An 11,574-nucleotide genomic window follows, 5' to 3' on the forward strand; every position below is an offset into this window, starting at 1 on the left:
CAAGGTTTCACATGTTGAAGTTTAATCCTCATTCCGAGGTATCAGGAAGGTGGGATCTTAAGCTAACCATGGTGTTTAGAATTAGGGCCTTTTTGAAGTGATAAGATCAACAGAGTGGAGCACCCATTACTGACCCTAGTGGCTCTGGAAGAAGAGGGCGGGAGACCACGACACACACCCAGAACTGTGTGCCGAGTGATGCCAGGTGCTACCTCTGAATGCTGCCAGCAAGAAAGCCCCTGCTACAAGTGTGGGAAACTGGAATGGAATTCTGTGCTCCTGGCTGCTGCCTGACCCGGCTTTGTCTGTCGAGGGCATCTGGGGAGTAAATCAGTAGACAGAAGATCTTTCTCTGTCTGTGTGTCACTGTCCCTGTGCCTTCCAAATAAAGAAATATTTTTTAGAAGTTTATTAAAAAAATAATTAAACAATTTAGTTTGATGCGATTTTTTTTTAAATCCAGGCATAGTGCTTTTTCAAACTATGCATTTCCACGTCCTTTTTGCAGAGTTCGTGTATTTTCATTGAGTATCTATTGTTTTTCCTAATGTTCAGCAGAAAATGTTCACTGAAATTGAGTATTCCAGGAACCAGAGACTGGTTCCTGTTCTCCTCCACATTAATGCTGACGCCCATTTAGGGGGATGGAGAGCAACCTGGGGCCCTAATATTTTCCTGTTCATTTTTGTTTGTCTCCCTTTTCATATGTGCACTTTAAAAATTTCTAAGTGTTTTTACATATCTTCTTAATAAATTTTCAATTTTCATGTCAGATCATTGTATTAATTTTAGTACTGGCACACAAACATGAAACCTTGATTGCTTTAAAAGTCTTTTGATAACTGGGGTCAGCACTGTGGCGCAGCAGGTTAGACCCCTGGCCTGAAGCACTGGCATCCCATATGGGTGCCGGTTCTAGTCCCAGCTGATCCTCTTCCAATCCAGCTCTCTGCTATGACCTGGGTTAGAGGTGGAAGATGGCCCAAGTCCTTGGGCCCCTGAACCCACATGGGAGACCCGGAAGAAGCTCCTGGCTCCTGACTTCAGATTAGCACAGCTTTGGCCATTGTGGCCATCTGGGAAATGTATCAGAGGATGGAAGACCTCTCTCTATCTCTACCTCTCTCTGTAGCTCTGTCTTTCAAATAAATAAAATAAATCTTAAAAAAAGTCTTTTGATAACAGACACATGAAAATAAAAGTCAGTAAATAAACACATCCTCATCTAATAATGTGGCACAAGAAATTTCGAGGCTAGATTAGAGAGGAGTCAAGAGCTAAGGGATTGAAGTTTTATCATTTTGTGGGTATTGAGTCCCCTGGTTTGAGGGTAAGAGAGTTCTGGGGGGTGATCCAATCTGCATTCTAAAAAGGCAGGACATCTGTGGCTGGGACAGCCCTGGTTGCTGCTGGAGACGATGGTGGTGAAGCTACATTGCATCTTAAGTGATTGTTTGAAATAGGTATTGGCTAACATCTAATGAGCATTGAAAATGGCCAAGTACACCCATCTTCTAACAAAGGTTTACTGAGTACTTGTTATGTATGGTCATAGTCCTAATGTTTAGGCGTGAAATCATGTGATAACTTTCTGCTCTCACACAACTTAAAGGATGGCAGGGAGATGATAACCAAGTAAACCAATAACTACATGGTTATGTACCTCAAGATAGGTGTGATGTGCGGAAAAGGGGTGGCTTGGTAGATTTTTTATGTAGCACAATGGGAGGACAAAGGCAGCCCCCAAAAGTAGTTGGCTTGTCAGGAACATTTTCTTGGGGTGTAATGTGCAAGTTGACTCTTGAGGAAATGTGGGAGTTAGCTGAAAGTAAAAGGGAGGGAGACTTTTTTTAAGTGCAAGAAATACTATGTGCTTAGAGACTTGATTTTGGGGCAACAGTTTGGTATATGTGGAAGGAAGAAGTGTGCAGAAGAGGGACAGGCAAAGAGACTAAATGGGTCAGGAACAGGAATGTGTGGTCTTCAAGAAGAAGGTCAAACATTACCCTTACACCTACAGAAACTCTTAAAGGACTTTTAAACTTAAGCACATTCAATTTTGGTTTTGGCAAGAAAACACAGATACACTTTTTAGATAATCTTGAATAAACTTCATGGCTGGTTTCCTTCATTCGGGAAAATAAAAAATTAAATCATAAATGAACACTCACATCCAGTTAAGTTGAGGCATTTGGGCACACATCTGCTTGGGAAGGGCTTCTAAGTGGTTGTCAACCATAGACCTTTATACAAGGAAAGTGTTAATTAGGAACAAAATGAGATGTCACTTTAAGAATAGCATTTTTACTATTCTATAATTTGGAAACTTGCATGCTAAAATGAATTTGTTAGGAGGCAGTATAAAACAAAGCTACCCCTTCAAGATGATCTTTAAATATGTGTACAGTAAAGATTAGGAAGCAGATACTGTACGAAGGCCTATGCATGATATATCTCCTAGTAATAAATAGTACAAAATTTGATTTTATGAGATGAAACTAAATTATATATTGAGTAATAACTTTGAGGTCCATGACAATTTCCCCTGTAAACTTCAAACTTGCCATCATTTCCAGTGCCATGCATCCAAAGTTTCTTCTTAAGGGAAACATTAATCTGGAACAGCATGAAGGGACCACACGGGAAATTGCATTCAATCTAAGAAGTGACAGTAGGGGGAATTTGTGGAAAGAAAACAACTCATGAGCAAGTTAAGCTGTATGGCTAATTTATGATATTGTGGTCTCTTTTGACAAATGGAAAAATAATGTTGTTACACAATCAACTGTAAAGGAGCATCAAAAATCTCCTGCTGACAAATGGTTCTAGGGGATTAATAAACAGTGGAAATGTAATCATGATAGCAGCTCTGTTGGGAGGACAAAAATTCTGAAAATTTTAGTGACTAGTATTAGGCATAGGCACATTTTTCTGTTGAAAATGGAGTTGGAGCCAAGCATTTGGGAGGTTCTAATAGATTTCAATGTAGCTAGGATATGAAAATGAATACTATCTTTGGTCAACCACTATAAATAAAAGCATACTTCGGGACTAAAGGAAATTAAAGGGGTTGAAGAAAATCAACGAGTAGGCTTAAAATATACATAATAATCTGGTTGGCTGTTCTCTTTGACCATGACTAGAAAGTAGCAACAATCACTGTGGTTGGAAATACAAGAAAGTTTTTTTTTTTTTTTTTTTTTTTTTTTTTTTTGACAGGCAGAATGGACAGTGAGAGAGAGAGAGACAGAGAGAAAGGTCTTCCTTTGCTGTTGGTTCACCCCAGGAAAGGTTTTGACCAATAAAAATGTTAGAAGGTTTATGTTTTTCAGAACCTTTTTTTCTGTAAGTTGGTGTTAGATGTCACTGCAATTTACAGACAGACGCATTGAAACGTGATGAATACTTACAGGAAAAACAAGGAATTTAGTCCAGTAAACAACCGTTGTGAAATTCTGGTTATTGGATTGTCATCTAGAATTCTGACAAAACACATTGAAAACAGTTGCAATGTTAGAGCTGTTTGTTAAATAAAACCAGGAAGAAGCAAAAGGCAAAGCTGAGCCTTTCTCCCCGGAATGTCCAGCCTTCTTGTGTGTGTGTGTGTCCCTTCCATGGGAGCTTTTCTTTTACCTTGTGGTGGCAGCTACACTTCCCTCCAGGTTCCTACAACCCTATCCCAGCATTTATTAAGTTGGATCCTGATTATTTGTTTTCTTTCCTTGCATTCACCTTCCACTAGACTTAAAGATCCAGGTAGTGGCTTTCACTTCTGGATACCTGAGTCCAGCACATGCTACACTTATTGGCTGAATGAACAATAAATGAAAACATAATTCTTGATTCTTAGGAAATCACAAGTGGTTCTTTGCTCTCCAAATGATGTATTCAATAAGTTCCATACAACTGAACGAAGAGATGTCAAACCATTCATATGGAGTTTTGAGAATCAAAGAGGTTTTTGTTTTTTTTTTTTTTTTTTTTCCAGGCAGATTTAGACAGAGAGAGAGAGAGACAGAGAGAAAGGTCTTCCTTCCATTGATTCACCCCAAAATGGCCGCTATGGCTGGCACTGTGCCAATCCGAAGCCAGGAGCCAGGTGTTTCTTCCCGGTCTCCCATGTGGGTGCAGGGCCCAAGCACTTGAGCCATCCTCCACTGCCTTCCTGGGCCACAGCAGAGAGCTGGACTGGAAGAGGAGCAACTGGGACAGAATCCAGCGCCCCAATCAGGACTAGAACCTGGAGTACCAGTGCCACAGGCAGAGGATTAGCCTAGTGAGCTGCGGTGCCGGCCGAGAATCAAAGAGTTTTTAACTATGTGGTATTTGTGTAGAAATTAGACTAAGGCAAATAGATCTCTTTTGCTTTTGTTACCTTTGAAGCCAGGTACCATTTCCTTTTAGTCTCAGAAGTTCATGAAGGTCAGATCAGGAGGAGAGGGCTACACCATGCACCCATTTTATGCCAGGAACTCTGTGTGTGCGCTTTACATACATCGTGGGTTGATTCTCACAACAGCCCTCATACAAAGACATTATGATCATAGCTTACAGAAGAGAAAAAAAGAGGCCTCATAAAATTAAGAAAGTGGCCTGGGAAGGTTAAGCATGAGACCAGGCACACACAAGAGTTTGAAGGAAACCAAAGCCATGACGTCTTCCATTAGATCAGATCAACCTGCAGAAACTGGCAAACAGACAGCCTTCCAACTACCCTGTGCTTGTCATTCTGGTGGAAGCACAGACATTTGATATTGATACCCAGAGGGGGATGGAACTGGTGGCTCAGCTTGGGAAGTGGTGAAATACTATGAATACATATTTTCAGACTTCTCTGAATGTTCTAGAAATCAGAACAACTTCTTGACTTTCTAGATCAGTGGTTTTCTACTGAAATTCTTTCTTCCAGGGGACATTTGGCAATGTCTGAAGCCATTTATGGTTGCTACAACTCTTGGGAGAGGGATTATACTACTGGCATCTAAGGAGTAGACACCTTAGAGGTGCTAAATATCCTGAAATGTACAGGACACACTCTCCTCCCTACCCCTCCTGAACAAAGAATTATCTGGCTCAGAATGTCCATAGTGCTGGAGTTATGGAATCCCACTGTTGGTTAACACTGAAGGATGAATGGATCAGCAAACCTACAATGGGATGCAGAAGGCCACCTGGAAAATCAAGCCAGCTTCATTTTCACACAGCCACCATGTTGCATGCCCTTTTCTAAATTGTTTGAACAAAGTTCCAGGTTATGTTTGTGAGAAAAGTATACTGGGTAGGTGTTTGGCATGGCAGTTAAAACACCACTTGAGATACCATCTTCTCAAACCAGAGTTCCTGAGTTTGAGTCATGGTTCTGCTTCTGGTCCATCTTCCTGCTAATGTACACCATGGCTAAGTACTTGGGTCATTGCCACCCATTTGGGAGACCTACAATGAGTTCCAGGCTCCTGGCTTTGACCTGGCCCAGGCCCCACTATTGTGGGCATTTGCGGAGAGTGACTCAGAACATAGAAAAATTCTCTCTCTTTTAAATGAATGAATTAATTTTCAAAAAGAAAAAAGAAAAATAAGTATAATGTACAAGATACAGTAAAAAGTGCAAACTCTGTGTTTGTTATAGTATGTCATTGAGGACTATTTTTTGGGAGAAATTGAAACTAAAATACTTACAGCCACGTCAGCTGATGTAAGTCTTCGAATACTCCAGGTCTGAGACTTGTTATGTGGTTGTGGTTGAGATACCTACAGATAGCATGGGGGAGTTAATTAGGAAAGCTCAACACTCTGTTTCAGTCACATATCATTAGATATGTGAGCCACTGATAATGATTATGAAGTATGGACATCTGCCTCTGAACTAGCTCAGTGGGATGGCCTGGGAGGGAGTGGAAATCAAGGGACATCTGGGAGGTACAGACAGTCTGAAGTCCAGTACGTGCAGCACCAGGGCCAGGACAAGAAAAACTGACCAAAATGATGCTCTAGGAGCATACATCACATCAGAGTAGAAAAGGATAATAACTAAGCATATAGGGCAGTTTTTTTGCTTTTGTCCTTTTTATGCTCACATCCTTAGTTAGATTAGTATTTTAAGAAAATACATAGCAAGTTAGTAAGGGTTAGAAAAAAATAAAAAATGGCTAAGATATTGTGGAAGTGACCCAACCTGGAGAAGACAGGAAAACCTATTTAAGTCTCAGGGTCAAAGAACCTTTTAGTGTAATAAGCAATCCCAGCACTTTGTGATAACCTGTTCCTCCCATTTCTTTACAGCCAGGTCAAGCCTCAAAAAAGCACCATTTCTACTAGTTTAGTCTTTACTTAAAAGTATAGTCATAATATAATTATACAAAAGTTACTCACAATATTTGAAGATTATATAATCCAAAAAATGCTTTCCTGGATATGTGTCTAATGCAATTATACTGTAGAAATCTGGTAGGAATAAGACAGAAGAGTCACAAGATGACAGTTTATGGACTTTATTGGGTCACTTTCTTCATCTGAAGACAATCTGTGACATTATCTTATAAAGTACAAGGTCCTATTCTCATGTTTGAGGGCAGGTAGAGGTGCCAGTCAAAGACAGCTATGAGCCTAGCCAACACGTGCTGCGCCTATAGGTGCCATATAGTGATATTTGACTATCTCTGACTCGTACCACTGAACTCCAACATGCTGTGTTTGGGGCAGGATCCAGTTTTCTTTCTGCAAACTGGAACCACAGCACCATCTTGTTCTGATTGGCCGGAGCTGCTGACCATGTGCGATTAGCCTGCCTCTGCCTGCTGAGCTTTCTTGCTCTATCAGCACATGCCTTTCACTCTCATCCCATGAACAAAGGAGGGGATGAATTTTATCCTGTTCTGTTTCCAGGTGCAACGTGGGAGGCACCAAGTGAACTGGTGAGGTACGAAGGGTCCCAAAGGGCACCAGGAATTGAACTGAGCTAGAACACCATCTGCAACTCATAGTATCATGATTTCCTTAACCTGTGAAGCAAATTAACGGTGCAGTATTGATTTGTCATAGCACTGGCAGGAGTATCGAAACAAATGCTTTCCATTTCCTATCTTCATGACACAATGGGAGGTAAGTTCTGAATTCATTTTTTTTCTAAAGGCTGCCAGGGGCAGGAAGTACCCACACTAATAATAACTAATGAGTACACAGTCATTTGAATGGCTTCTAGTCCTCTTATTTTGATCTTAATTGATTCCATAAACATTACACAACACAGTCTTGATGGCTATGGACTCCACTGCGGAGCTCTGTGTAGAATAAGTGCTCATGCAGTATCTAACTGAATTTTGTTGTATGTATGATTATACTATAGGAAAGAGTCCTAGTCTTTGCCTTTAGGTCATGAATATGTTAAGAGTGACAGCATATTCACATCCTTAGGCCTCAAGGAAGTCAGGTAAAGCTAAGATCAGCTTCCAATTTTCAGCAAATCTTTTCTTTGATCCCAGATACAGCTCAGTTATGGCCATTTTCCTTCTGTACCACCACGTGGGAAGGGCGGATACTTCAGTGCATGTGCGTTCTCGCCAAAGTGGTGCCCAACGCATCAATTTCAATCCCGTATGATAAACGTGAAACCCAATGTGACCTCGTGCCCTTCCAGCCCCCCTTTTCCCTGCACTTTGTCTGTTTCACATTGCAGCATAAATTCTTCTTTTAGTTTAAGAGTCTGTTGTAAATAGAATGAACTCTCACAGATCAATATCTGTTTTAGATTTTTCAGAGTTTGGGCTGATGTAATGGAAGTTAATATGGTGAATTATGTTATAATAGCAAATGAAAATAGAAAAAGAATATAATACTCTTATATAGGTAAAGTTATAATGAATATACTGAATTTCCTCTCTCTAACTAGTTGCTACTCACATTTTATTTAGGATGATTAATTCAAGAATACAATGCACATTTTACCTACATGTTGTGTCTTAAAAAGGTGAGTGCAGTCACAGTCTATAAATTTACCTTGTTGCTTTTGTCTTAGAAATCAAAGAAAAGAGTTAAATCAATGATTGGCATGTCTCTTCTCATACGGACAACTTATCTCCTGTCACTGACATCAATTTGGATTCAAACTCTTTAAATAATGAGTCTGTAGCTTTTTATTTAGTCAGCTGTTGTCAGGTCACAGGGATCCAGAGTCCCAGGTCCCATGTCTCAGTTAGGCAGCTAAACTTGAATTCTACCCTGTAGTTTTTGCTTTCTTCTTTGCAGAATAGTAGCATGGAGAACGTGAAGAGAAATTTGGAAACATGACAATTTGGCAAGTGTTGCCCACTTTTTATTCAGAGCTGAGATATGAACCCATTTAATATACTTTTCACTGAATGGCTTTTCTAAGAATAACTTACTGGTTCATGAATTCCTGCTGTTTCAGCTGTCAGGACTTTTCGAGCAGAAACGCCAGGAATTTATGTACCTGCAACTAAAGCAAATAAATGCTTTAATGACATGCATGTTTATAAGCTATTTTTAAAATGTGACATTTTGTATTCAAGAGCCAGGCAGACACGTTGAATTACCATTTGCTGCCAATAATCATTTAACAAGAACTCAGTTGAAGAAGGAATTCCTAATTTATATAAGGTTTATGTTACAATGAGAACTACTGCTGTTGGTTTCCATGGCAGCAGTGATAAAGTATTTCAGTCAATGCCATAAATTGTATTTTATTTCCTTGAAAGGTCATCTGAAGCTGCTTTTCCTTCCCCAACTTTAGAAAGACCTGCCATTTTAAAAAAAGTACTAAAATGAATAAGCTGATCAATAGTAAAAGTATTCAGATCATTTGAATAACATTCATTTATCTGAAAATTAATGTTTAATGTTGATTTAGGAATTCATTTTTGGGGTGCCTCAATGACCTCAACTCCACTGGTAAATAGTTAGAACATTCCAGACTAGAGACTCACTTGACATTAAATTCTAATCTCTTAGGCTATTTCCCAATACAACCTAAAAATGCAGGTTAAATTTATTGGCTCAATACAACCCACAACATGTTTTTGTGCATGTCTTTTCTCTGCTCACATAGAGTAAAAATCCAGATTTCTTAGGTGACATTCAAAGTATCTACACTTGGGATTCTACTACTCCCTAGCCCATGCTCCATCATCTCCAGTGGGAATCCTTCTCCTCTAGACAAACTGTTCAGTCTCTTCCCAACATCCTGAGTGCTTTTGTATATTTTTGTTCTCCCTGCCAAAGATCCTTCCTAACTTCTGTTTAGTCCTTAAATTTGCATTATCCAGCACTGATACAACAAATACTTCTTGATCTTCATTGAGTCCTTACTCTGAGCTACAACATTTGCTATAATGGAATAGGGAGGTATGCAGTACTATGTGAGAACCAGGAGGATCACCCAACTCAGAAGGAGTATGTGGTGGTGATTGAGTGGTGCCTTCAAAACTCAAGGACCAAAGTGAAGGGTTCATGAAAATGTAATCATAGCTGATCCAAGTCATGTTCAAAACTCAGAAAGTAAAATGTGGGCAATGAGAATGTGTTTCTAGTTATAGTGTAGGACAAGAAAACATTGAGGAAAAATTCAAGCTTGCCTCCTGGGTTCTATTTTATAACATTGTGAAAGAAACTACCACTTAGTGATCAACTCCTACTCTGTTTCTGTTTACTCAAAGAAGGTGATCCCCAGGGCTGAAGCAAAGAGAAAGGCTATTGGTTTGGCACATGCTCACTCGGACTTATGCCAATGGTAGAGCTAGAAATGTGCCAGGGGATTTCAAATCAATCCCATCAAGGTGGCATGTACCAATGCCATCTTACTAGTCAAAACTATCAGTTTGAGTTCATAATTGATCATAAAGATAGCATTGTCAAAGGGATCACATAAACAAGACTAGTGTCTGCTAATACTAACTGATAGAATTAAAAAGGAGAGAACGATCCAACATGGGAAGCGGGATACACAGCAGGTTCATAGAATGGCAGATGCCCTAAATAGCACTCTGCCCTCAGAATCAGTCTTTAAGGCATTCAGATCTGGCTAAAAAGCCCATGAGAGTTCCTCAGGCATGGAAAGCCAAGACACTGTGGCAAAAAAACAAAAACAAAAACAAAAACAAAAAAACACTAAATGAAAAGATCTCTGTGAGTGAGATCCCAGCAGAAAGAAGGAGCCATCAAAGAAGGAGGTACCTTTTTCTGAAGGGAGGAGAGAACTTCCACATTGTTTATGGCCTTCTCTAAATAAGCTCGGAGTTTGTGAACTCAACAGGCTTCCATAGCCTTGGCAGCTCATGACAAGAGCCTCGGGTGATCACTGACATCATAAATAAAAGTGTCAATTGTTCAATCAACAACGGGAGTCACTGTGTATTTACTCTCCATGTAGGATGTCTGTCCTTAATGTGTTGTACTATGTGAATTAACAGTAAAACTAGTATTCAAACAATACTTTATACTTTGTGTGTCTGTGTGAGTGTAAACTGTGAAATCTTTATTTAGTATATGCTAAGTTGATTTTCTGTATATAAAAATAATTGAAAATGAATCTTGATGAAGAATGGGATGGTAGAGGGAGTGGGAGATGGGATGGTTGTGAGTGGGAGGGAGGTTATGGGGGAAAAAGCTGCTTTAATCCAAAAGTTGTACTTTCAAAATTTATATTTATTAAATAAAAGTTTTAAATAAACAAACAAACATAAAAAAGAAATGCTATCGGGCAGGGGTAGTGAAAGCTCAGGATGGTAGAATATGTTGATCATAAGGAATTCACAAGTCCTCTGGCTTGGACAATTTCTCTCAGAAATAGATGATCTCGGGAAATTAAAACATCAAACCCAAATCAATTACTGAGGAATCTAGAGAAATGATGAACAGCTGGAAAATTAGAGATGGCAAATGTGGCTTTCGTGTTTCAGACAGGGTAGAATTGAATTTCCCAAGCTACAGTGGATGAGTTCAATGTCAGCCTGGTAAACTCACAGATTATTTATTAGATGTGCTTTGTGAACACCTAAAAGAGAAAGGGAGCAGGGTAGTCCATGAGGTTCAGGGCATTTCAGACCAACCTAATTTTCTTCTTTGAAGGACTGGCCAGGAAATAACAGCCTACCAAGCATTGATCAAATGGTGTCATGGTATTGCTAAGGACAAAATAAAGTATGAGACACATCCTTATGTGAATGGTGATGAAGAAGAATTATGGAAAGACAGTTTGGTGCTGTCTTCTTCGGTGTTTTACCACATGACTTGTCTAATAGTGGTTCATCTTATTTTCAGATGAAAGAAATATGGCAATAATAGTGAGTACATGGGATGATCCAGAAAGATCTTCACAGTCTGGCAAGAAAAGCTGAATACATTTAAAGACTCACCTTAAACTACCTCTCAAATGCTAAGTGCACAGGTACAGGATGGACCTCACATCATTAGTAATATATATGGCACAGGGATAAGAATTGTAGAGGCAAGAGCACTAGGAATTAAAGGCATCAGATAGTAATCACAAGACACATTACAGCCCTAGGGCACATAGAGTATAGAACACATTACAACCCTAGGGCACATAGAGTATAGAAAGGA

The 11,574-nt window shown here is 39.5% G+C and overlaps 1 protein-coding gene across 2 annotated transcripts in view; it reads right to left on the reverse strand.

Annotated features, from left to right (window-relative positions):
• RXFP2 (relaxin family peptide receptor 2) overlaps window positions 1–8,584 on the reverse strand; it is a 32,192-nt gene extending 23,608 nt beyond the window's left edge. For both annotated transcript variants that reach the window (XM_070048411.1, XM_051831761.2), the window contains exons 1-5: window positions 8,379–8,584; window positions 6,370–6,441; window positions 5,677–5,748; window positions 3,411–3,482; window positions 2,172–2,243 (exon numbers count right to left, since the gene is read on the reverse strand). In XM_070048411.1, the coding sequence (XP_069904512.1) occupies window positions 2,172–2,243; window positions 3,411–3,482; window positions 5,677–5,748; window positions 6,370–6,441; window positions 8,379–8,386 (296 nt within the window). In that variant the 5' untranslated portion in view covers window positions 8,387–8,584. The remainder of the gene's footprint in view (window positions 1–2,171; window positions 2,244–3,410; window positions 3,483–5,676; window positions 5,749–6,369; window positions 6,442–8,378) is intronic.
• Window positions 8,585–11,574: the final 2,990 nt, after the last annotated feature.

This window comes from Oryctolagus cuniculus, chromosome 9, assembly GCF_964237555.1.
Source record: "Oryctolagus cuniculus chromosome 9, mOryCun1.1, whole genome shotgun sequence".
In the NCBI taxonomy this organism is placed as follows: domain Eukaryota; kingdom Metazoa; phylum Chordata; class Mammalia; order Lagomorpha; family Leporidae; genus Oryctolagus; species Oryctolagus cuniculus.